At 38.7% G+C, this 27,472-nt stretch overlaps 2 protein-coding genes across 5 annotated transcripts; both read left to right on the top strand.

Annotated features, from left to right (window-relative positions):
• The first annotated feature begins 4,421 nt into the window (after positions 1–4,421).
• On the top strand, positions 4,422–19,357 carry nlgn3b (neuroligin 3b). 3 transcript variants are annotated; one of them, XM_067491367.1, is made up of 7 exons: positions 4,422–4,667; positions 8,403–9,068; positions 10,898–10,957; positions 11,631–11,780; positions 12,592–12,777; positions 14,499–15,288; positions 17,586–19,357. In XM_067491367.1, exons 2-7 carry the CDS (start codon positions 8,588–8,590, stop codon positions 18,382–18,384), a joined length of 2,466 nt encoding a protein of 821 aa, XP_067347468.1. In that variant the 5' UTR covers positions 4,422–4,667; positions 8,403–8,587; the 3' UTR covers positions 18,385–19,357. The 3 variants fall into 3 exon arrangements, with proteins under 3 accessions (XP_067347468.1, XP_067347469.1, XP_067347470.1); XM_067491368.1 differs by lacking the exon at positions 10,898–10,957; XM_067491369.1 differs by lacking the exons at positions 4,422–4,667; positions 8,403–9,068; positions 10,898–10,957 and adding an exon at positions 11,453–11,527.
• Positions 19,358–22,435: 3,078 nt separating this feature from the next.
• Positions 22,436–27,472, top strand: plp1b (proteolipid protein 1b). 2 transcript variants are annotated; one of them, XM_067491376.1, is made up of 7 exons: positions 22,436–22,591; positions 24,447–24,633; positions 24,722–24,878; positions 25,115–25,292; positions 25,547–25,620; positions 25,834–25,899; positions 26,520–27,472. In XM_067491376.1, the coding sequence occupies exons 1-7, from the start codon at positions 22,588–22,590 to the stop codon at positions 26,589–26,591; spliced, it is 738 nt and encodes a 245-aa protein (XP_067347477.1). In that variant the 5' UTR covers positions 22,436–22,587; the 3' UTR covers positions 26,592–27,472. The 2 variants fall into 2 exon arrangements, with proteins under 2 accessions (XP_067347477.1, XP_067347476.1); XM_067491375.1 differs by lacking the exon at positions 22,436–22,591 and adding an exon at positions 23,884–24,080.

The raw sequence follows: 27,472 nt of genomic DNA, 5'->3' as shown, positions 1-27,472 counted from the left end.
AGTGAAAGGAACACTGCAAGCCATTCTCTTTTCTTTCCCTGGGTTATGTCTTGCAGGCTGTTGCTGGGCTGCCCTGAGGTTTCAGGAAACCCTGCATTGGCCCAGTTTACAAATACTGGTCGGTGCAGAGTGTGGTCAAATTAAATTTATTGCAGGTAAGGGCAATAAAAAAATTACAAAATATATTTTTGGTAAATATTAAAAACAACAGACACTAGTTGGGAAATCACAGTGGAAAAAAATACAATTAGGAAATTATTACTTTTAACTCAATATTGTAAATGTGAAATGAAATATAAGCAATAGAGTAATATGTCATTCCTCCAATGGTAATCCCTTTAATCTTTTTTTTTTTTTTTTTTTTGTCCATTCGGCTTATCCTATGAGTTCATGGTCGGCATAGCGGTTCATTGTCCGCATGTTGATTTGGCACAGTTTTTACGCCGGATGCCCTTCCTGACGCAACCCTTCCCAATTTCTACAGGGTTTGGACTGGCACTGCACAGCTGGGGAGGGGAATGGGCTGTTAGGGGTTCATTGTCTTGCCCAGAGACAGTTCGACATATAGCCGGGACCAGGGATCAAACCACTGACCCTGTGGTCCTTAGACGACTGATATATCGTCAAATATCAAAGGTTTTCGGCTTGTCCCTTCAGGAGTCGCCACAGCCGTGTATTCTGAACAGTGATTTGGCATACATTTTTACACTGGATGGCCATCCTGCCGCCCAACTCTCTGTTTTTATCTGGGGCCACACCTGGTGTGGTGGGATTTAAATCAGTGACCTTCTGCATCCCACCCCAATGCTCTACCACTGATCCACCAGGCCCCACTAATTGTTGATATATTGTTATTAGTGAAAAAGCAGCTCTGTGTGAATGCACTAAGTTGTTAAGCTGAAACCATGACATTGCTTTGCACCTCGAGAACACCCAGGGGTGTTTAACAACAGTACCATTCCTGCATAACATTGCTGTCTCTGAAGCAATGGAAGCAGTGAACAGGCTTTTATGATGCAGGTCAGCTTTGAATAGTATTTAGTGATAATTTAGTTATGTAGTGTAACTGAATCCTTAAATTGGGGGGCATTTATAGCTATGTTAAATTATCAGCTAATGAATAATTTACATTATACATTTGCATATTTTGGCAGATTTTTGTGTGCTTAATATCTTCTATCTGCAGTGATGCATATTTTGTGCACATTGCATTTGTGCTATAAATCTACAAACTGTAACATGTTCTCACAGTTAAAAGAAGGGTTATCATTGCTTGGTAATAAGCGGTATGTTCAATATTAAATCGACTATATTCACATTAATCGCACATATATTCATATTTGTTGAATATTTTCTCCATTGTTTTTCGGAGCTGTTTTTGTTCTCAACAGCTACCATGGCCCACATTTCCCCTGGGGTCATATGTATCTAATGGTGCATTCAAGGTACAAAGAGATATTTTAGTTTGGTTAATTTACATAAATTATCATATATTATTATAAATTACGATGACAATACACATAGATAAATTAGATAATAGAGGAAATTGTTACTAAGGCTTGAACAAATGACAGAATTAAAAACAGTGAACCTTATGCCATATCTATAATGTGAGGAAGTGGTGATTAGAGGAGAACTATATGAATGCTGGGCATTATCTTAGCATGCTGGCATTAACACATAGCTGATGCTGCAGTGGGTCACTGCAGCAGGGCCAAACAGGGCATTGAAGGGAGCCACTAGGAGCAAAAATCCAAAAAAACAAAGACAATACTATTAACCCTTAATAATCAGAATGATGCTTAATTTTTTTCTCCAAGATCTACTCCCGTTGAATATGCTGGTAATGCCTCTACTTATATGATTCTCAATGCACCTCAGTTGGTTCCCTTATATGGGGAATTAGCCCTACTTCTCAATAACCAGACCATTAGGGTGAGCCCAGACATACAATGTTTACTTTTAACCATGATCCTAATTGTTCACTCATACCGATGCCAGCTGTAATATACATAAATGCCTTTTTCAATGGTTTGCACAGAGTACAAGAATGCACAGTCAATGATGAGCGATATTTCACAACGCCTGTTGAAAACAGCTAAGACAAAACACGGATTCCACTCCAGACCCATCTAACAATTTTCTGGAAATTCTTAGAGGACAAATGAAAGTATATTTCCATACTTTTATCAAACTCCAACCACAATTTGCTCAGCCCAAACATCTGAGATTTAGGCCCTCAAGCTATGAAGGCCTTCACTGGAGCTCTGGTGAGCTGGGCCTGGAACCATGGAGCCTGGTCATGCTTATCTTAAATCAAAAGTACTGATTGGACAGCTTGTAAAGCCATATTGTCTGTTGGGCCATTTAGAAATGCTGGGGGCCATGACTAATTGATTCCTGCATATAGACTTGCTTGCTTTTGGCACATCAATAGAACAGCTAAATATTATATTTTTCAAGGACTTTGTCTTTGGATGCCTGTAAGCACTATAGCAAGAGTCATCTGAGAACGCTAACATGCTCTAGCCCATGTCATTTTATGAAACGAAAAACTTCCTTATTCTCTCAGCAGATATCCTAGCATACCCGTGGCCACGGATGTTACTTTATCTTTTTACCTAATTAAGCTGATTCAGCTAACGTTTACTGTAGGTTTTGTGTTCAGAAACTGTCCATGACTGCACATATCTAGATAGGAAATTGTGCCTTTAATTAAGATGTCTTCCTTTAAAAGTGAACTTCTTAGACTCTTTTTTTGCTACAAGCCGACAGTGAAGTCATTTTAAGAAACTTATCATCTCATATTACGCAGCTAAAACCACAGGTGCTGGAATGCATCAGCTACATTAACTACACAATTATGGTGTAACATGCAAAGTGGCACATGACCTATGACTATTTTTCGCAACCTTACATAGAAAAAGATATTGGTAAATGTTTTCAGGTTGACACAAAACAGAACAAAACTGCAATATTAAACCTTTCTAAAAAACTTAAAAAGAAGCTGGATTAATTCTGAGAGCACATTCTTTGGTCAGATGAAAACAAAATAAATTTGTAAGGATCACAATAAAGTCCAACGTAGGGTTCTTGCTAGGATGACCACAATGAGGTGGGAATGAGAAGATATGGAGCGTCTTCTGTTTAGATCGCATAGAGGAAGTGAAATTTAGAGATTGCACTATGAATGCAAATGTAAACAGCACAATTATGATAGAGAACAACTATGGCCTGGTGAAGTACAGTTGGGTGCAAATATGTGTATCCCCCTTGTTAAATTTATTAAAAATGTAACCAGTTTCTGATAACAACAAATGTTCTAACTGAATGTGAATGAAAAATTATGTTGATTAAGTTGATCTACACTTTTCTCACAATTTAAAATAAGGGCATCCAAAGGTCTGCACATCCCTGATTCGATATCAGTAGAACAAATTCCTCCCCGAGCAGAAACATCTGTCAAAAATAAAGGTTCAGACACAAAAAGCAATACAGGCTGTATTTAAAAGTAAATTGTTAACATTTAATTTATGTTGACATGGCTGTACTAAGAGATTGTACCTTGCTTGAGCATTTATATTTGTGGGAGTATTAATTGTAACTTGAAATGGACATCATTAGGCAGTATCTTTTAAGGACTGTAATGAATATAATATAATTTCTTCTCTATACATGCACAAATCACAGGATTACAACAATGGCTGCTGGGCTTTAAAAAAGTATATGTGGAAAAAGTTTGCTCTCTCAGCAACTGTAGGGATATGTCTAATGTTGTAGCAGATTCCAGTGTGACATCTATGTTTTAATTTTACATAATGAACGTTTAGCAAAAGGTACCCAATGATCTCAAACTTCTAAAATAAAAATATTTCAAATAACAAATATCCCAAATGCAGTTGTATTTTATAAAAAAAGAAGCTAGTTCACCGTCCTGTCCTGGACCTATTTCCTGCTAAGTGTGCTCATTCTCAGCAGTTACATTTCCCAGCCAATCTGCTTAGGGGCCTGGGTTTAAGTGCTGTCATTGCAAGACTTGATGTAGTTCTCATCGTGTTGAGAAAAAGTATCTTACTTACTTTCCTTCAAGAACATATGTTGATTAAAAAGTACTACCAAGTGGGAAAACATAGTAGAGAATAGTTCGATTTGTTTTTATAGCCTACCCCGTTTTGCCATGGTTGTCACAATTTGCCAACACGCCTAAACCTAGTGAAATGAGAGGTAGCCTCCTTGAAATGCACATCATTATCCACAGGCCTGCACACTTGATTTGTCTTTCTGATGGTCAAAGCACAAAACGTGTAAGTGAGAGTGCTGTCCGAGGTTAAAGTGATTAGTTAATGGTTTCTAAATTGGGATTTTCTCGGTTGTTGGAGAGTGATGCACTGGCGTATCCAGGTGGTTGCCTAGTAACGCGCTGGCAGTGGGCGCCGTAGAGAGATCTCTGTGGTGGGCGTTCCATTAAAACCGTTGGCGATCCTGACCTTGGCGTCGTGAATGCGCAACGCACACAGACTGTGCAAAGCAGGAGATAAGAGTGAAGATCTGGGTGTTTGATAGTGAAGGAGGGGGAATATTTAACACACAGTCCATTGTTGAAACTGACTGGCATGGTATGGGGGGAAATCTCGAGATGGAGCGCGTATCATCTTCTGTAAAAGCAGGTGAGTTAACCTAATGATTCTGTTATATTTTTCCGAGAGACGAATTCTCTTTAGATGAATCACATCTTTTCTATTCGTTCCACTTGAAGTGATTGGCCAACGATAGATAAGAATGATAATGTTTTTTGGCTCGCTAGTTTTTACCCCCATTTTATCCACTATTACACCGTCCTAGACCTAGATTAAACAAGCTTCCCAGTCACAACGTGAGGCAGCGCGCACACACTACAGCATTTGGCGATGCTGTCTGGGCTGTGGCTTGGTTTTCACCGTGTGTTCCTGGATCCTTGCATTAATTTATAAAGCATTGGTCAACATATGAAGTGCTACTTGCATGTTTTCTACGAGGTGGTCTTTTCTGCATCTCCTTTTCATTACACTGCAAAGGGGGTAATTGGGGAATCCACAAAAACGGATTTCATCCCCACCAGTCGAATTACAAGGGCATTAGGAGTCCAGTACTGTTGTCTGACACACTAGGCTCCTTTTCAACTGCCTTCATGTGAAGGGCCCCAAGGCTACTCGAACCTAATCGATAATGTTGTTCCAGAGATTTTTATTAGTGGTGAATTAGTGTTGAATTGTGTGCCTGTCGATGATGTGAGTGTAGAGATAGTAATGGTGATAGTTAGACATGATTATAACAATCATTGTAATAGGTATTTGGCTCCAGAAAACTAGATGTCCCAGATGTTTTGACCCAAACCCAAAACTGGGATCAACGAACATCTGACTGGTGCAAAACTGTCAAGTAAAATAATATGCTCTTGTTTTAATACATTTTGCTTTCTGAATGTCACTCAGTTGCTGAGTTATTGCAGGCATTTAATTGGCAATAAATATTTTACCCAGGTTTTTCCCCCTTCTTGTTTCTGGGCAAGTTGATGGTCTAAATTACCCCAAAACTTGCAGTGCATCAAACTTGACTGAGTGATGTGTCATTTTTTATGACTTCGCCCATTTTTGTGTAAGCTATAGCCTAAAGCGTTTATCCGCATCTGTCCCATCACAGACCATAAGTTGGAAAAGGAACACTCTTCAGCTGGTGTTCTTAGTATTCAGCTGCTTTGGTCTGCAGTACAATCAGTAAAACAAAATGGAAATACTGTAGGCAGAGCCATTTAAAAGCTACCTTACCTTTGTTCAGATTAGTAAAGTAATGTTTGAATTGATGTCAAATAGCAGACCAAATTAATCTATTGATGCTAATATCATCAATGCATGTGTAATTTAAAGGAAACTCGCAGCTCATTTTAAAAATTCATATTATCCCTTTGATCTACTGCAGCCCCAGCAGTATGTTATTTTCTTACTGCCACGGCTGCTTTTTAAGCTAGATGCAACTAACCAAGCCTAATGGTTTGATGCCTATTGTTATTGCTAATTTGATAAGTGAAAACCATTTTAAATCCGGTTTTGTGAACAGAGAGGATTTTTATTTACCAATTGAATACAAGTGATTTATTATCACCATCAGTTTCAAACCACAAGATGGGCCCCCCATCTACAAAAATGTCAGGTTCACTGTCTTTTCCATCTTAATGTTTTGGTAACTGTACATTATTGTCACATAACAGACAGCGGATGGATGATAGTCTTGTCCTTTTCTAGCTGTGGGGTACATTCATAGGTGTTAATTAATACAGACAACGCTGCCCTAGGGCAGAGATGTATAATATTTCTTGAATGATCTCTGTGATATCATCTCTAATTTTGCTCCTACTTTATAAATGGGCGCACATTGTGATGTTCATATCAAGCATGTGCTGGAAAAATAGAGAATGATGTGCCTTTGTTTGTGTTTACATTATCTGCTAGTATAAACAAAATGTTGCAGGGCAGGAGAAGAGCTAATGCACCACATCTATGGTTAATTAGTTTCTCATACTCCAAGGAAGAAAATGTTCCCGATAGATTCTTCAGGTTGAAAGAGAGCTTTTAGCTGCAGTCTTTCACAGTGCTCGAGGCAATACTCGTCAATAAATTTGATTAGGTTAACAAGCTTGTTTTTGCTTTGTTCACTGATGAGCAGTGAGAAGCTTCTGTTGAACATATTGTCCTTACTGCTCCCCGAGACTATAAGGACTAAGATGGGATGCATTTTGGATTGCAAAGTTGTTAATTGGAAGAAGCAATACACAGTTTGCACTCTGTAGTTCTTCATAGATGAGCTCAGATTTGATACAGTATGCACATCTAATTATGAGTGAATGTGTATTCTCCTGCTTACTGAAGCACACACAGTGATGAACCAGTAACTAGTTATCAGTTGTCACTGCACAGATGCTCTGGTGACAGTGGTTGGGCTCAGACAAATTATACAGCAAAGGTTTGTGTCTTTATATCAAGCAGTTTCATATCCCTGAAATGACTACCAGTACCAAGACCAATGAATTGTTTCACCTAAAATTATGAAGAACATTGAATCCAACACAAATTCATGTACAAAGTATTAATATCATTGCATCTATTTTGTAAAAGGGCAGTTCTGCCGTATTTCTTAATGCTGTGAAAAGAACAAACGGAGTGTTTACATTCCAGAGAACAGTTAAACAGGTACCCTCTGATCATAAAAGGGTAATAAAAACCTTACATTTTTCTTTGAATCACTAACCGTAGAAGTGAAGAGGTAGACTACAAAAAAATCTATTTATGAAAATAAGTGTGAACGGATCCTTTTGGTTTGATGTTTAACTCAAATAGTTTACTGTTGCCTATAAGCCGAATTGCACTGTTTTATAGGGAACACTGGAGTGGTCCTATCTAACATGTTTGTTTAGGGAATAGTTAAGACAGTAGTTTTAGACACAAGACACAAAAAGCTTCAGACAATATCTGTTAATGTCTTGAAATAAATGAAACACAGAAACATCATAATCCTGTCAGACTTTTCCTTCCCACTGAATGTGTAAATTTAATCTCTCTTCAGTACATATTAACGATTTGTCTTTCTTTATTGTTCACTTTGCTGCTTTTACATACGAAAGTCCTGTTTAACACCTTATTGTGCAACATTACAGCAGAGGAGTTTTTCAAATTCCCCTCTTTTTTTCTCTTTACAGATACACATTGAGCATTTAGTTATTTTTGCATGTAAAAGCATAAATTTGAGCTTTTAAGTAATTTGTCTTGAAAACTTACTAACAATGACCTGTTACAGTGTACATGACATGCGGACTTACAATGTTTTTTCTCCTGCAAATGTGCCTAGTTCAAACCTTTGTGATTTGTTTTGGGGTTTTTATTTTTATAACTGTCTGTAAGGCGGAATGTGTTTTGTTTTGAAAGGACAGCCAACAAATAAAAAACACATAAAAAACAGCCAACGCATAAAAAAGAGCGAAACTTAACTACGGTAGAAGACGGTAAAAGCTAACAGATGGAGAAATAAAACGAGACTGAAGACATTAAGGAGACGGTTATGGATAGTGTCTTTTTGTGTTTAGCTCCAGTTGAAAGTGGTAACAATGTTGGTTTTATGATTTATATAATTTTGTAAGACATTTGAATTTTTGTGTTGATTAAGTTGCTAATTTGTCTTTATGTTAGCTTAACGTAAATCTGCTATACAACGTATTAACGGCCTAATATGGTTTGTCAGTAAGGCTTCAAATTTCTAACTCCTGGACGCTACACTGACAATAAATATCTATATCCCCAAAGTGTAGGATGAAGATTCTAAATTTTTGTTTGTTCTGTTTTCTGTTGTCAATAATCTAATCGTCTCTTTTTCAGATCTTAGTGCATTGCAATGAAAAGTGGAATTGGGGGCCATCCATACCTGACCGAGGTGTATTTGGATTGGATAACCGTCAAAACCACAGTGAGTGATGTCTGTTTGACAGGGTCAGTTCATCGGGACTGAGCAGACACTACAGTGTGCATTTGTGTTCTGCAAAGGGCACTGTCCTGCCCAGACCATGTGGCTGGCTACATTCAGAGACCATCTGTTGCCTGCACACCTGCTACATCAGCAAGGGACTGTAACCATCACCCACTGTGCTCTTCTTTGGTGGATATTATGTTCCTGCTGGTCATTCACCAAGGCCACAAGCCAGAAATTCTACCCAACAGTCACCACCCAGTTTGGGAAGCTGCGAGGCCTCAGGGTTCCTGTGCCCAGTGAGGTGCTCAGGCCTGTTGATCAATATCTGGGGGTCCCCTATGCTGCTCCACCTGTGGGTGAAAAGCGTTTCATGCCCCCCGAGCAGCCCGCTTCATGGTCAGGTATCAAGAACGCTACCCACTTCATGCCTGTGTGCCCACAGAACATCCACAACACCGTGCCAGAGATCATGATGCCCATATGGTTCACCTATAACCTGGATACAGTAGCCACATACATTCAGGATCAGAGCGAGGACTGTTTATATCTTAACATCTACGCTCCGACAGAGGATGGTGAGTTGGTGTGGTAAAATGGTAAACAATGACTTACCATGTCCATTGATCACTGGTATCATGGGGCTGATGTCATTCTGTGACCTGTCCTGCTCATCTCATTGCTGCCAGAAAGACATGATTTACCATCCATAGCTATGTCATTGACTTTTTTTGCAGTCATTTTCCAATTGAAATAACAATCATGTTCCAATTGATAACCAGAAAATTACTCATAGTTTCAGTAGTCATGGCAACTAAAGCCTATGCCCTGATAGCACTTAGATACGCATAGAGAAACATACGTAAACTTAAAGGTACTGGGGAATTTGTTTATTTTCCCACTAATAGATATGGAGTAAAATATTGCTAAGGTAAGGATGTTGTCAAATATAGGTCCACTGAAACTAAGCATTAATTTTCAGCTTTTAAAGTGATGAGTCTAGCATTTTTGGATGTCACAACAATGTATCGATGGTGAAATATTACTCAAGATACCTAGTAGGGCTTTCTGTGTTTGTTAAAAATTACAATTTCTCTATATTTCCCTGAATTGCGACTTTTTTCAGACAGTGTGTCTGTTGGGGGCCAATTAGAGAGCTACAAGAGTCAAATGTCTATCGCTTGCCGGATCTGTTCCTATTAAATCTAATAGAACTATGAAATGAACTAGTCAGGGAACATTTGTGTGTCTTCTGTAAATCTGTAGATTAATAGAACAATGTATTACCACAGTAATGCTGATTCTTCTCTAAACCCAATGTTGACAAACAGATCTCTCCAATTCAGTTTCCTTCATTACACCAATAAAACATGGCCTCTGAGAATGTACTGTCTCTCTCATGTATTCAGTGTGATACAAACACATTCAGCATTCAAAGCTGAACTGTGTTTCTATAGTAACATAGCAACAACAGATAAACAGCCTGCCTGAGATGTAGTTGTCAAAATGGTGCAGCCCAGATTTTATAAAGCCCCTGGTGCAAATGCAGCCTCAAGGCCTTCTCACCTGCCACACACACAGGTTAATTAAATTTACATTTACATTCATATTTGAAAAGAAATAACATAACCCGCTGGCTGTATAGATTTTTAATTCTTCAGACTTTGTCATTGTTTATTTAAAATCACCTTGAGCATTCTCTGGCTTGATTATTTGTTTCAGTTATTTTTGCTTATCTCTAATATGGTCTATTTCAAAGTGTGTTTCTGAAATTCACACTATATTAAATGTATTTTCTTTAACTTGACTCACAACTCAAGTCAAAGTTTATTAATTGTTCATTAATCAGCCATATATCTTCAATAACAAAGCTGCAGTGGTTCAGCTGAAGAATTGACTTTGAATTGATAATAAGTTTGAATATATAATAGTGCAGAAAGATAAAATTAACACAGCAAAATGTATGACTCTAGTCAAAGCTGAAGCAGCTGGATCAATATAACAGTTTAGAGATAATTAACCATTCAGAAGTAACACTGTGTGTGTATGTGCATGCATGGGTGCATTCACATACTTCATGTGTCATTTCCTGCAAATATCTACCGAGGAACACAAATTTGTTGACTTCACAAAAATGGAACTTCAACTCTTATTATTTGGAAACTTCAGGTTAACACATTTTGTGATTGTATGTGATTGTGTCATATATATCTCCAAAGATTAGATAGCTATTACAGGGTAAAGTGTAACATTCTGTATGTAAGTGGGATAATCTTCTTTTTGCCTATAATTTATTGATCTTACTTCTGTTCTCTGTCAGTTTGATTGGACTATGTATTCAATAGGAAGCACAGTCAACCATGCTATTTTGAATTCTGTACTTCTTTTTTTCTCATGTGAATCCCAGGGAGCCAACACAAGAAAAAGGGGGCGGCTTTCTCTCATGCTGAGACTCATATATCTGAAGGTATTTTTAAGAACTTAAAAGTCTTGATGCATGGATTCATTTAGTTTGAGTTTAGCGGATGAAGATCTATGGTTTTTTTAAGTTCCTGCGGAACCGAGGCTGGTGCTTTTATTTTGAGTGCAGTACGAAAATGTGGTTATCTGAATTATGATATAAGCTTGCTGTTACCGCACCACATTATAGATACATTAATTATTGTTTCTACAGAAAAACTGTTTTCATTTTGGTTTGTGCTAGTAGTTAACAAGTGCTCAGGTGGTTGCTTTTTACTGCATATCTACACACATAAACTTACACTGAGCGATTTTGACTATGAGTCAAATTTATTGTATCTTTCTCTTTATATCTATATCATAGATATGGCACAACCCACAAGTATACATGGTTGAGTGCAATACAAAACTGTTAATACTAATACTGGTAATATTTGACCATTTCTCTCATGCGCACATTGTCAGCATGTATTTACCATGCATTTTCTGAATGTCATTACAGCTTCCGAATCATAGGCCTACCACTGCTTCTGAGCACCTTTTCTAAGCAGTCTTTACTCATACCTCATTCTGAACAGTTTGTATATAATGTTTCAGTAACAGTGCTCTATTAATTCCCCATTTCATTACTGTTGCCTCTGCAGTTGTTTGCTCAGCATGTGTGTGTGTTGACGTTGCAGATATAAGGGACTCTGAAGCTCGACCTGTGATGGTTTACATCCATGGAGGCTCCTATATGGAAGGCACTGGGAACATGATGGATGGCAGCGTTCTGGCCAGCTATGGGAATGTTGTTGTTGTGACTCTTAACTACAGAATTGGAATTTTAGGTAATGACAGTGTGGTAACATTTATTGGTGTTTCTAATTATACTGAGTGAACAAACTGTAACGATACTAACCTACAGGAGAGAAAACTCAAAAAGCATGAGAAAATATACAGTAGGTGACTAAGAGTTAAGTTGCATGGCAGAGCTTATTTTGCATACAAATCTTTAATGGAAAATGTAAATACTTCTCAAGCCTTGTCCTTGTTGCACAAAAGCTTTTTATACCCATACTACAAAACAATTTATCTTCTTTTAGATGGACTTATCTAATCTGTATGAGATTGTCAGCCTCTGCCGTTCGTGAAAGAAAAATGATTCAAATACAATGTGCAGGGGTGCAGCATTCACAAGGTCAAAAGTTTTTGGTTTTGCTGTGTTTAATATTCAAAACAGTCCATTGTCTAGATTAGACTAGACAAGGAAATAAATGTTAGCATCAATTGTTAGAGCAACTGTGACCTCTGTGTGATTTTTTAAATTTGTTAAAGAAACAGACACAGTTGAAAGTTGTTGTTGTTTTTTTTTTCTTTTTTATGCGTGTTGGATGTTATGAAAGCACTGTTGCAAGGAGAGCATTGAGATTTGTTGAGCAGAGAACAGATCACGTTTGGAGGGACACCACTGCTTGGAGGCTCTTACAAGGAGTTGACTTAAGTAGTCAAGACACAGTGGGAGAGGCATATTTTGCACCAGAGGGGAAACAGTCTCCGTCTTTTTAGATGCCCTGCTGGGCTACAACCTTAGATCAAAGCAGTAGAATATACTGTGGATCTCTATTTCAGCTTTGCCTCTGTTATGTCTGTGTTTTTCAGGTTTCCTCAGTACTGGTGACCAGGCAGCAAAAGGAAACTACGGGCTTCTTGACCAGATTCAAGCTCTCCGATGGATCAGTAAGAACATTGGTTACTTTGGAGGAGACCCAGGCCGCATCACAGTTTTTGGATCTGGGATTGGTGCATCCTGCGTCAGTCTGCTAACACTGTCCCACCACTCAGAGGGTGAGATTCTGACTTTTAACATTTATCTGTCACATTATTTATTGTTAGTTGTAATTAATGCAGAGGAAAATATGGCTCTGTAAAAGCAATACCAAAATTTACAAACTTGAGATGTACACTAAGGTGCCGTTTTTTTCTCATTGTGTAAATCTTATACTGTATCTTGAAGCTCTTTGAACAATAATTTTTGGACTTTTGTGATTTGTTTTAAATGTAGCTGTAAATGGTCTTCTGAAGAGATGAAGTGCTATGATATGGGAGTAAGTTAAAGGGGGGTATTTGTTAAGTAAGTGATTGCTTTTGTTCCCCTCTACTTAGCCTAATCAGCCTAAAAGCTTTGCCTCTTAAAATGTGAAGCTCTTAAATAAGTCTACTGGCATTATAACGTTTTCGGCATGTCATCACGTTCACCTGTGACCATCAGTTGTTACCATTCCGACTGATTAATATTTCAGTCTCACAGCATTACATTTTATTTAACCCCCTTTACTTACCTCACTTACCTTTTAAAAAGCTGAGCAAAAACTATATTAAAAAAAAACACCAATAAATTTGGTGTATTGGCCTTCCATGTTTGTAAAACTGTTGGTGAAGGCAGTGTTCTATCAGAAGCAATGCTGATCAGACGGTGAAGTGCTTCCAGAGAATAAAACCAAATTCTTTCTGTAATGTCCCACAGGAAAACAGCATGTGATATACACTTAAGAGAAGCATTGGTAACAATAAAACATAGCATTTGGTGAACACTTTTCCAAAGCTCCTTGCAGGAATCAAAGGCGTGTTTTTCAAAAGGTGTGTCCTACTGGGAATTGAATCTCTTATCTTTGCCATATTATTGCCCTGGTTTTCCTATTGATGCTGGACAGAATCACAAGAAGGGCAAAAATTGTGTGGTTTTATCAGTTTCGGCAAGGCTGCGGCAACTGTCCTTTGTGAGGTTTGTATTTGATGCCCTGGCTTGCCGCAAATGCACAAAGACCTCCGGCTGCCTTTGAAGTAGACTAGCTAGCTGCCCTAAAAAAAATTCAAATAAATGACAACAAAGGAAGGAGAAAGTGACACTCTCCCTACACTCTTTTTCCAGTGACTGCTATGCCTTAACCTATGCAGAGTTTTTTTTAGTTGATAGATATCACTTGTCATTTTTAGGTTTATATAAAAGAAATCCCTCGAGACAGAGGTGGTGCACTGCACAGAAACCTTACTATGGAACAGCATGTTTACTGTATCAACATTGAGGGATCAGGGTTACTGCATATTCAGCGCCCTGCACAGATCCTCCACTGCACACTTGGCATCAGCAGCCTGTGTGTAATCTATGCAGACACACAGTATTAGCGATTCTACAATTACTGTACGCCTGTGAGTAACTGGTGTAGTGAAACTGGACACCTCTGCACAGAAGCAGTGATGCAAAATGATTATTCATTTGGCATGTATTCACTGTTATTTCCATAAATCAATGACACTGCATAAAACAAAATAGGAAAATCAGCAGAGAAAAGCATAAGCAAAATATTAGTTTTTTATTATTATAACAAACGGCATCCATTCTACCAACCGCATAGAAAGGCTCAACCATCTCTGTTACAGGTTATTACTAATGCTAGAACCATTCTAAATGCTCTACATAATCACAAGTGGATACGCTAAAGTACTAACCAGTATTCTCTGGGCCTTTCTGTCCTGTATCTTTTTTGTTCTGAATTTTGTGTCTCAAGGTTTGTTCCACAGAGCCATAATTCAAAGTGGCTCAGCCCTGTCCAGCTGGGCTGTCAACTACCAGCCAGTCAAGTACACTCGCATGTTGGCTGAGAGAGTTGGCTGCAACGTGCTAGACACCATGGAAATGGTGTCCTGCCTGCAAAAGAAGAGCGCTAAAGAGCTGGTGGAGCAGGACATCCAGCCTGCCCGATACCGTGTGGCTTTCGGCCCTGTTATTGATGGAGACGTCATCCCGGATGACCCAGAGATCTTGATGGAGCAAGGGGAGTTCCTTAACTATGATATAATGCTGGGGGTTAACCAGGGAGAGGGGCTGCGCTTTGTGGAGAATGTGATGGACCTTGAGGATGGCGTGTCTGGTAGCGACTTTGATTTTGCTGTATCAGACTTTGTGGACAGTTTGTATGGCTACCCAGAAGGAAAGGACACACTGAGGGAGACAATTAAATTTATGTACACAGACTGGGCTGACAAGGACAACCCAGAAACCAGGAGGAAGACCCTAGTGGCTCTCTTCACTGACCACCAATGGGTGGAGCCCTCAGTAGTGACAGCTGACCTTCACGCCCGTTACGGATCGCCTACATATTTCTACGCGTTCTACCACCACTGCCAGAGCCTTATGAAGCCTGTGTGGTCAGACTCAGCACATGGAGATGAGGTGCCTTACGTGTTTGGCATCCCCATGGTGGGCCCAACTGATCTGTTCCCCTGTAACTTCTCCAGGAATGACATCATGCTCAGTGCTGTGGTTATGACCTACTGGACCAACTTTGCCAAGAGTGGGTGAGTAAAAGCAAATCCAATCAGAATCAGGAATCAGATTCAGAAATAGTTTTATTGACAATTAGGTGTTCACATACAAGGACTTTGTCTTAGGTAGTCTGTGGTAGGTGCACAGAGTGGGATAATATATAAAATTTGTGGTTGTACTGAACCTGTCTGAATGTGACCAGAGTATTCCTGAAAAAGAGAGGAGCCCTCTCAGGGAATATTCCCTTAATTAATAAACAGTATCGTTCCGGGGTGAGAGGGGTTGGTCATTATCTTCCCCGCTTGCTTCAGGGTCCTGAAGTCATGCAGGACCTGCTGCGATGGAAGATTATAGGCAATCACCTAAAACAGAGTACACAATTCTAGGAATGTGCCTCATTTACACATAGTTACAGTTCATTAGAGTCACACTCTGTGTCTGATTATACACACCTGTCCTGGCTTAGAAGTGCTGAGAGTTCTGTGGTATACATAACTAGCCTTACTTGTGCAGACCTACGGTCATTTGTGCTGCAATGTCCAATCTCTCTCTTTACTCTTACTTTACAACACTGATTAAAGGTCCGCAGGATTCATCCTTAAGTAGTGTCTCCTAATTAAGTGCAGTGTTGTTTCTTCCAGCCTTATCTCCTTTTCTCCTTTGTTAGTCCACAAGAACTAAATATGAAAAGCAGTGCTTTCATTTTATCAAATAATATGAAACCCTTAAAATGTCTATCTATCACTATATGTTAGGCTTCTTCTTGGTCTAATATTCTGACAACACCATATATGAAATCATAAATTCCCCTTATACACATACATTTGACATAACTGAGTAATAAATATTTAACTGCATATGCACTGCCAAACGAGAATAAAATTGGGTAATGCTTCCATGTATAGTTACAGTTGTTAAGGAAACTGTACAAAACAATTTCCCAACACCACTGTTGTGTGTTGTGTGTTGGGCCTCTGTAAAACCACTATTTATGAACATAACAAAGTTTCATCACTTTGGGTAGACTTCTTAAGGTGATGGATTAAAACATTTACAGCCTCATTCACATAAACGTTTAAAGCAGTTCTTCAGTGTTCAACAAAAAGGTTATGTCGAAGAGAAAAATTGAAGAGGTATAAAGATGTACTCTATAACCCCAGCCAACTTCATTGTGAGTTGTGATTTTAAGTAGGGGTGGCACAAATAAACAGAAATATATAGTGTGTATACTGTATTGCTTGTTAGTTGGCAGAGAGGGGCTTTTAATTTACCCTTTACTGAGGAGCTGTCTTTAATTTTAGTAGTTTAGCATTTATAGCTAGCTCCTTTTAGGGAGAAGAAACATCATTTCATAATTGTATCTGTTGAATATAATTATCTCTGGGTCTCTCTGTAGGTTTTCTTCACAGTTTGTACCTGTAAAATTTGTATTTTGGATTATCATTGTAAGGAGTGATATGTTAAAGTATTCTGAGAACATAAAACATTTTTTCTTTAAATTGTTTTTCAGTTTTAAGCAAATGACAATTTATTGTCCAAGACAAGCTATGATCTGGAGTTGATCAGATATAACACTAATTGTGACTCCGTACTGGGAAAGCATGCAGTTGGAAATGTAACAAATAAGGCTCTGCAGCTTTTGCTCTGACAGCTTGTTTTACAATTTGTTATACAGAGGCAAAGGCTTGCTGCTGTGTGTTTTTGAAGATAAGCGACACCTAAGTGAAATACCAAAAGACTCCCCTGCTGCCCTGTTGGAGTTTTCCTGCATGAGTGCACTGCTACAGTGATACTGCTAGCAGTAGGAGGAAATGCAGCACAGGTCACTGTAGGCCGCTGTGTGTAGGGATGAGGGTATAAGGGAATGCTGAGCCCTTGAGGAAAGATGGTGATATTACATTGTGTTAAACTTTTCTGCCCTTGTATTATTTAAATTATTCTGTTTCTTTTGACAAGCATTTTGAGTGCTTTGCATTTCAAAGATTCCATTTGTATTACCCAAAGCTGGGCGATACGTTTGAAATCAATGTTATAACATTTATTTGGATATTTTCCAACAATGACATTTTTTCAAACATAATATCACATATTTTTAAAATGACTAATGTTCCGTGCAGTGAATTGTGTTCCTCTATGTATAGAACAAAAAATGCATTAATACATTCTCTCTGTTATATTTGTGAGCTTGTTCTGAATAATTCATTTGGACAACAACATTTCTGCATCAATAATTTGCTAAGATCATATCATCTCTATATGATTCAGTTGAATGTTAATGTTAACTCAACAATGCAGTTACTTATTATGACTTATTATTATATGTCTGTAGGGACCCTAATAAGCCAGTACCACAGGACACCAAGTTCATCCACACTAAAGCCAACCGCTTTGAGGAGGTAGCCTGGTCTAAGTACGACCCCTACGACCAGCTGTACTTGCACATTGGCCTAAAGCCTCGTATCCGTGATCACTATCGTGCAACCAAGGTGGCCTTCTGGAAACACCTGGTACCCCATCTCTACAACCTCCACGACATGTTCCATTACTCCTCCACCACCACCAAGGTTACCCCCCTGGATCCCACCCAGTCCAATAGCAAAAGGTCAGGCAGCACCGGGCGTGCTCCTGTGTCCACTGCCCACAGTGATGGAGAAGGGGGGAGGGAAATGGGTCCCCTTATCATGCCGAACCCAAGGGATTACTCCACGGAGCTCAGCGTCACCATTGCTGTAGGGGCTTCGTTGCTCTTCCTCAACGTCCTGGCCTTTGCTGCTCTGTACTACCGCAAGGACAAACGCAGTCGTCAGGACACATCCCAACAGCCTAGTCCCCAACGTGACAGCAAAGGCAACAGTGTGAGTCACACCACCACCGTGGATGAAACCCTGTCATCTCAGCAAAGAAACCAATGTGAGGCACTTCACAATCCTCTTCATGTCTCGCCCAGCTTAGACTACTCACTTACGCAACGTCGCTCCCCTGACGACATCCCTTTGATGACCCCTAACAACATCACCATGATCCCCAACTCCCTCATGGGCCTCTCCAACATGAGTCCATACAGCACCTTTCCTGCTGGTTACAGCTCTGCAGGCCTGCCGAGCACCCACTCTACCACACGGGTATAGCCTGACAGGAGACAGAAATGAGAAATATGACATACACGAAACATGGGAATGTAATGTTGTATTTAGAATGTATAGGTAAAATAGGAAATGATTATGTTCGTTCTGTCTTTTCCAAAGGTGCACAACCACCAACATCCTGCCTTTGCTCTCTCATAAAGGGAAGTGTAACTGCAGAGTCATTTTATAATAATCATTTTCAAAGGCAGTCAAAAAGAAAAAAAGTGCATTTCATTTTTCACTTTGGCTTTTTTGGAACTTTACCTAGCAAGAACTTAGTATAATGTTTATACAGTTGGATTTGTATGGGAAGCTTTTTCTTACTCTGTGATCTATCTATTTTGATCTTGTGGAACAAAGTGACATTACAACTCATGGTGGACAGAGATGAGATCTGGAAAAAGCTAAAAGCAGTATTATTATTACTATTATCAAGCTATTTTATACATATTTCTCATGGTACATTGCTTATTATGAAAATGTATTTTTACTGTAATTACTTTAAAATGTCTTGTAACTCGCTCACATAAGGAATTACTGTGGGATTCATAACAACAGTGGATGGCAATTTTACTCCAGTAGTGGTCACACATGTGGTAAAAATGTTCAATTTATCTGAAATATTTCTATCTGGTAGTGCAAATTATAGCACTCCTGTGTATGTGTGGGGGTTTGTGTGCATGTGTGGGTGTGTGAGTGAGAAGTGCGCTACAAAAATGTAAATTAGGCAGTGTTTGAAATTAACCATTAAGTTTGCATATGTAGTGTTGTGTAATCTATTGTAGTCTATTTGAGGTTCTTTGCCAATTTCTCGTTTTATGTGTCCACAATTTTTGCTTAATAAATACACTGTAGGACTGTAACTTCTGCTACACTATAAAAACACAGTTGCTTAAAATGTGTTTTCCTACTCTAACCAACTCATGGTTCTTTTGGCTTGGCTTGTTTGTACAGAATAAATTAGACCAACATTTTATTTGTTGTTTGTTTATGAATACTGTAAGGTCTTTAAATAGATAACTGTAATTAAATTGTAATTGTATGTATACCAACTCAGTTATTCACATTTTAAAATGAGTTTCATGAAACTTTCAGATTATTACTCCTTGCCCAAGTGGTTTGGACCCTCAGCGTACCAAGATATAGCCAGAGGTCATCCTTTAGAGAATGGACATGATGGACATCAAGCTTTGAGATTTGATTTCTTTGAACCTATCATGTTATTGTTTAAATGAGATGACTATTAAAAGATTTTTGGAACTAAAGATGAGTCTTGTCAAAAGTGGGGACTTTTATCACAATTAATATACACTATATATGGATAATACAGGCATAATAAGGAACTATAGTGCACCCTATAATACAATTTTAGATATAAAAAACCTTACAGTTCTTAGGAGTCTGTATATGAACATGTGAATTGTGTTGCAAGATATCTGATCTCTGTTTTTGCTGCATCAGTTTTGATCAATTTATTTTAACTGCTTGTGGAGTGCAAAGCTAAATCAATGAAGAACTCTTTAATTTTACACTATAAATATAATCATGTTGGGTTTTAAATACAGTCCTCGGGTTCAGTTCGGGGGTCACAGTTTTTTAATTAACTTTTGAAAAAGAAATTACACATTCTTCTACACACAAACTGCTGTGTAATTGTCATCACTGTCAGTTGGCTAAGACTGAGTATGCTGTATTTGCTACTACATTTATAATTATGTAACTGTTAACATGCTGTTGAGGAAAATAATTATATCTCATTTTAAGCCTATCGAAGACTAGAAATGCACCAAGTAGTCATATGAAAGTACACATTGAGGCACTGGCATGTGATGTGAGAATAATGGCTTATTTGCCAGATATTGTAATTCTCATGTTTCTCTTCTGTATATGCTCATTATGAAACAACCTCCAGCAACATCACACACTTCTTTTTTCCCCCAATTTTGTTTAACTTTCCTCTAACTGCTCCTGCAGTGTTGGTGTTTTTCTTTGAAAATGCTGAAACACAGTCGCTGGTTGCAGATCCCCAAGCTTCATGGAGCCAATTGAGTCTGAGATTATTATGAAAGAAAATCAAATACACAAGCAGTAAAGCAAATAATTAGGCACTCACCACAGGAGGTGATTGCCTTTTCATTCACTTCTGTCTGACTGACAAGTGCTTGTTTGTTTGTTTGATGGCTGTTTTGTTAATTTTGTGACAAGATAACACACATTACCATAACAGGGATGGGAGATGGTTCAAATATTTTTGCAAGGCCTCCTCCTCTCTTGAATCAACACAAGCATATTACCACATACAGTGTGAACATATTGGCGAGTCCATGTATCACACAGCAAACAATTCTGAAAATGCCTGGCAGATAGATCATTGTGCCATATTATACATATTACATACAGTCATACATATATTATACAGTCACACTGAGTTACTCTTGTCCATGGTGCTGTCCACAACATGCATACCATTTTCTGTGTGATTATGCAAAATATATTTTGATATATGCATCTAACTTTTGCAATGATGTTGAAAGCTTCAAGAGTAATGTGTTTGTTCAAACTCAGTTCATGCGTTAACTAATGACTTTTAGGCAGTCTTATTAAGTGTTACCAAATAATTCATCATCTCAGCTGCTCACATCCCTGACCACCATCTGCATTAGCTTTGGTGAAATATGGTTTATTCATACATTTTCTTTTCATGTCACCAAAGCTAGCAAGCCTCTAAAACTTGTCCTCCTACCTAATCCTTTGATTGTTGACATTGTTACTCCTTTAAATTTCATGAGTAAAGCTGACAACCATTATACACACTCACATACGGTACTGACTTTAATTATTGCTTCTTCTCCCTCTCCCTCTCTCTCTCCTCTCTCTCTCTCTCTTTCTCTGTTCAAAGACATCATTCCTCTCAACTCTTCACTTTCAGCTTAAAAAAGCCAGTGTCATTAATCCTTTATACATACTATTTACTTTATCTTTTATTGCTCAGGGTATTTAAGTGACAAAAGGCCACAGACTGGGAACTCCAACCAAACAATTTACCAATCTACAAGACTATTATTTTTGAACACACAATCTAAAGAGTAGACAATTTACATTCAACAACAGATCACTCCTAAATATCCCAATGTTTGGCCATGTGATTTTTAAATGGATGGTTCTCTACAACCCAGTTGCTTTTGCTCCCTTAGTAAATATCAGTGTGACCTAAAAGAAAGTCTGGGTTAATGATGGTAACCTAAAATTTGTAGTCTTTTACTAATCTTGCTAGCATTCTATTCAATCCTTATGCAATGTAATGACATTTATGTTCAGTTATTTACCACAGGGAAACAAAAATAAGATAAGGGGCTCCCCCCCCCCAAAAAAAGCATAGCATGTCGTTTACTCCTACTTCACACTGGCTTCTTTGTACTACACCCAGCTTTGACATCAACTGGGTCAAACATTAGGGAGGGAGGGAAGGAGTGCAGCAGCTGGACCTGACCATCAATGTCACCCTTGTTAGTCAACTTCATCAATATCAGTCACTGGTGTTTGAATTTATTTCACTCCTTTTTCTGTGCATTCCCTCTTATCTCTGTGTGTCTCTGAAGATGCCACTCTGAGAACCTGCAGACCTCATTACTGTATCTTTACATGTAGTTTGTGCAGAAAGACGTAGATGCATGGTGACACTAAAAAGATGTGTTGTGTCATACCATGCAAACAAATGTGCACAATTATTTAAGAAATTTGTGGTTAAAGCATGAACAAATCACTGAATAGTTATGTTAATTCATCATTTTCACTGTGATTGTGCTGTTAAAGATAACAAAAACGTGTACAAATTGATTTCTTCTGCTTTATGGCTACCTTATGGTTATTGCATGCAATAAACACATACATTTTATCAATAACACCCACAAGTATGAGTATCCTTATATCCAGCAACTAGCACCAAATACCAAGAAAAAAAGTTTTGTGCTCTGCTCTCAGCACCCTTTCCTCAACCCATGGCTCCATAAATAATGACTGGCAGCTGAAATGGGACTTTGTGACTTTAAGATGTGACCCGGGGAGATGTGGTCTATCTATTGTTGATGGGACAAAAGCGTGCGTCAGATTCATATAGGAGTGGCGGGGAATAACTTCTCATATCCTCATATCACAGTCACAAAGCCATCCAGCAAAACTTCAATAACCCCACACTTCTTTCTGGACATGGGTGAGTGCACAGAATTTTAAATAACTCTTATCATCTATTATTAATGTGATTTGAAAATGTGAATTTCAATAACTTACTAATGTTGCCTTTAATGTCCTTTCTGTCCTTAGACATCATGTTGCCCTCATGCAGTGTGGGCAAGATTTGCTGCAAATTAATCCTGTGTTTTGATTTATCAAGGGTATTTTATATGGATTATTTGTTTACTATTGATCTACCCTTGGCTTTTGTTTCTAATAATATATACCTTTTAACATTCAATGATTCATCAATGATTTCAGAAGAAAACAGTGCAAGGCTCAGGCTTGATTACTCCCTTTTCAATTAAGACAAAGTTACCTCCTTTAACTCCTTTTCACCATTAACTACATTGGCAACAGAGTGAGCAACAGACAGGGCAGTGACTCTCATCATGCCGAGGCCATGCCAGGTCACCCATGTGAAAGAGGTCAGATACTCCCACATGTGTCACAAGTATATATTAGCATCTTTACATGAGAACTCTGGACCCATACAACTTCTGCCTACCATTTTCTTCTGAGACTTACTATAAAGTTGTGTGGTGTGCTAACATTTCCACACAGTTTTTTTAACACCTTTAGAATCTTAAATGTTTACTTGACATCTTCTGTAAAATGCACGGATGCCTTTTGCATTTAATTCAAATAGAGATTATGATGACTCTATCAATGTACCTACTGTGCAAGCACAAGTGTGGGCGTCTGCAGGAACCATCATTTTAGTATTTTAGCTTCAGCAGTCTTCCTGCTGTTACTATTTATATTTTTGCAGCAGCCTGTTTAACTCACAGTTCGTCTTCATTCCAACAAAAATCCTCAAAGTCTGGAAATTATCAGCGTGAATTATCAGAGTGTATCATTAAGGACTTTACTGCATGTAGTGACCAAAGTAATTTTTAGTAGGGTTGTTTTTGACATTGTTGTGAAGGTATTCAAATATCCCCTCTCTTCATTATGCTCCCATCCACTCTTTGAACACTTGAACCCAGCCCCCTTCAGCATTGACACTCAGTGCCATGGTACCAGTCTCAGCCAGCTGAAGGATGGCCTGAGTAGTGACATTGCCAGTGGTGTTGAGAGAGTCCTGGTGACCCCCCGTCACCACTACCATATCTGTGTGTGTGTGTTTGTGTGTCTGTGTGTGTTAGGTCTTTGTTTGTTTGAATTGTTGCCCTTTGTTCCCCTCAATTGTGGCAAAAACAATGGATATTGTATCTGCAACCACAAAGAGAAGCTCTTTCTTCATGGTCCTGAAGCCAGTGTTTCACCACCATCTCTCACTTGCTTGGTGACGGCTGGACCAGAGTTAGTAGGAGCTAAGCAGTAGGAACAAGCAAACAAGCTTTCACATACGGATGAAAATAAGAACAGAGATTGAGTTGGCACTGGGATCCTTTTTGTTGTGGAGTACAGGAATTAAAAGCAGCAAATGTTTCCGGTCAGACAGCCTTGGCTTTGCAAAGCCTTAGGTGCTTTCCTCTATCCCACTTCTGTCAATGCATTTATTAACACTGGGGATATTTGCTACTTGCTTCAACAGCATAGCTTGCACTGGAAGAAGTGCGTGAGATTGCCGTGAAGTCATTGGTGACAGCTTTTTTTTTTGTTTGGACGCTTTACTGAGAATTGCTGCTTGAACTAATTTTTTTTTTTCTGTTGCTTTCTTGCCTGTTGGTGGGGTTTGGTGTATGCTCATGGATTTACAGACAAAGGGAGGCCTTTTTTTTATAGCTCCCCCACAGGGTCAAAGAGTTTGTCTATCGTGGCATAGATGTGTTGTGTGCTTATATGTGCGGTGTGTGCCGCCTGTATGCTGATATATTATGCCCCCTCAGGTTGTTATGATTGCTGTATCCGGTGCATTGGGGCAGTGCCCTACCCATCCCTGGTGGCCACCCTGCTGTGTTATGCTGGCATGGCATTATTTTGTGGCTGTGGGCATGAAGCCTTGTCCCAGACTGAAGTCCTCGTCGAGACTTACTTCGCCCGAAACGTACAGGACTATGTGGTCATGGCCTCTTTGTGAGTAATGCTACATTAAATTCAGTTTTGTATTGTATCAATCGCTTTATTTTAGTTTTAGACTGATGTCTCCCTCCGATTATTCCAGTATCAAATATTTCCAGTATGTGATCTATGGCCTGGCATCCTTTTTCTTCCTTTATGGCATCCTGCTGCTGGCTGAGGGTTTCTACACTACAAGCGCTGTCAAGCAGACCTTTGGTGAATTCAGGAGCACCCAGTGTGGCCGCTACCTCAGTCTGACGGTGAGAACATGGATGGGGGAGGAGAGGAGGGAAGGACATAAAGAGGGAGGAGTGGACATCAAGCCATTGATAAAATACTGAATGCTGGTTTGTTTTAGCTCAGTAAAATGTTCTTGTTTTTGTGACTTCTACACAATATCATGAATTCAATGCTGATTTAATGATGATACATTTAGCACACCACGTGCTTTACCAAGTGTCTCTGACCTTATGTACTGGACTGTTTATTTCAATAGTTTATCATAGTGACGTACATCTTGGCCTTCATTTGGCTGGCAGTGTTCGCCTTCACTGCTATCCCAGTCTTCTTCCTGTTCAACATGGAACAGACTTGCCACAACATCAACATCCTGGCTGAAACAACCCCCAGCATTAATCAGCATGGCTGGATTTGCATGGACGCCAGGCAGTTTGGTGCGTCACTCTTATAATGACTGACCGCATGTCTACCTGAATAGAATGCTAATGTGTCTTGGGCTGATCACTAGGGGGGATGCATAACTTATTGTTGAAATAGTTATCAAAAAATAACAATGTCTGTCTTTGTTTAAAATGTTATATCGCTGTTACCCTGATATATTCTGTGCAAGCAACAAATTAAAAGCATCAAAACTCATCATGATTCAGCAATCGTAAGATACATCCTTAATGTCATGTCTTCATTTAAGGTCTGCTTCCTTGGAATGCAATGCCAGGCAAGTCCTGTGGAATGACCTTGGCATCTATTTGCAAAACCAGCGAAGTGAGTATAAGGATCTAATATTCCCTTCCACACTGTACAGTATTTCAAGTCAGCATCCTCGTGATACAATCTGTGTGAAATCTCAATGTAAAATCTATTATTCAAGTGAGAATTCTGTAAGTGAGAATTTTTATCATGGAAAAACACAAATATAGAAAGAATTTATTACCTTTTGTGAATATATGAAACTGACCTGTTTGTTATGTCTTACAGTTCTACGCCACCTATGACTTGTACATAGCTGCATTTGCAGGTGCTGGGGTCACTCTGTTAGCACTGGTGAGAAATTGCTTTCTGGTCAGGTTCAATACTTCATGTCATTTTAAATAATTATGCTCCTTATTGTGAATAACATCAGCCAAGTCAAACTTAAGGAGACAGTATATCCAAAACATTAAAATGAGAAATTTAGTTGCCTTTAGCCATTTCTGTTTTTTATTGGGGTTTTTTTTTTCATATCTGTTTCTGACATTTTAGCTTCAATGGAGCTGAATGAAATTCAATTATGAAAAGCACAACATTTTGATTCAGCCTTTCTCTCTCACTAGAGGTATTTCCAAGTTTCATGAACACTGTTTGCAGTCGGTTTGATTATGTGGAGTCACAGTGACACTGTTAGTCATTTGTTGTTATGAGCTCTGCGAACTATATTAGGATCACCTCAGTTGCATTCTAAAGGCAGCAAATATATTAGAAATTCATAGCTCAACCCCTGGACACTACCTTTATGGATAGACACCATTAAAATATATTTTGTTTGGAGTTCTTTAAGAATTTGGATATGCCAGGTTGAACCAAATGAATGTCACCTGTTTGCTTGTCCAATATGTTTATAATCTTAACACAATTGTTCAAAATCACTAAAGCTTTAACGCAAATTTTTCTTCCCTACTTTTCAGTTTCTGTATCTGGTTGCCACCACTTACAACTATGCAGTCTTGCGGTTTCTGGGCAGGAAAGGCATCCGCTAAATGTAACGTCTCCATTCCAGTCAACCCCACCCTCAGGCTTTGAGAAGGACACTCAACACAGCCAACATTAGATTTCTTTTTATCCTCTTGGAAACAACAACTTCCAAACCTGGAACACCTACTAGTATTTCTTTAGACGTGGCCAATAACAGACAAATGTTTCTCATCACTGTTTTGTATGAACAACAGACAGAGAGATGAAGATAATTAAGCCCCAGCAGCCGGCTCTGGCCTTTTCCTCAAATCCTCCTCTCAGATGATTCTCTTAGCTTTGTTGTTCATATTCCTCTCGCAGGTTGTATCTCTCATTTTATCCTTTTTGTGAAGCTTCACTGGTGCTGATGTTTTTGTCAGATTGTGATGTATCACGTTTCATGAATAATTAAGAGCAATGACAGCTCTTCTCGCAAATTGTAACTGCATACATGCCATTCACTGTTTACTGATGCATACTTTGTTCCTGAATATGGTTTTGCAGCTGCTTCATTACCACCATGTGTATCATCGTTGTGTGAACTAAAGCAAGTGAAGCTGAATGTACCAAATTTCTCTGCATGGTTTAAGTATATCATCCTACCTTCTTTTGTGCTGTCACTTACAATAGAGATACTTAGCGTTCACCCTTAATGCATTTTTGCTTTGTTAAATGCCTCTGTGCAGGGGGAAACAAATATTTTTATGAATTTTCCTGGAGGTATTTTGGTTACTACTTAAAATAAGCTGTTTCTATGTCACAGAAGTGCTGATGCTTAAATAACTTGCCTCCAGGTGACTCACACTTGATGTGTAGCAGTGCTAGTGTGGTGTGTGCAGATTTTAAATTAAGGCTGATTAAACTATTTAAATCTGAGACAATAAACTGTGATTTTATTTTAACCATA

The sequence above is a fragment of the Channa argus genome, chromosome 22 (assembly GCF_033026475.1).
Source record: "Channa argus isolate prfri chromosome 22, Channa argus male v1.0, whole genome shotgun sequence".
In the NCBI taxonomy this organism is placed as follows: Eukaryota; Metazoa; Chordata; class Actinopteri; order Anabantiformes; family Channidae; genus Channa; species Channa argus.
Note: the sequence above shows the minus strand (reverse complement) of the source record. Positions and strands in the feature narration are given on the sequence as shown.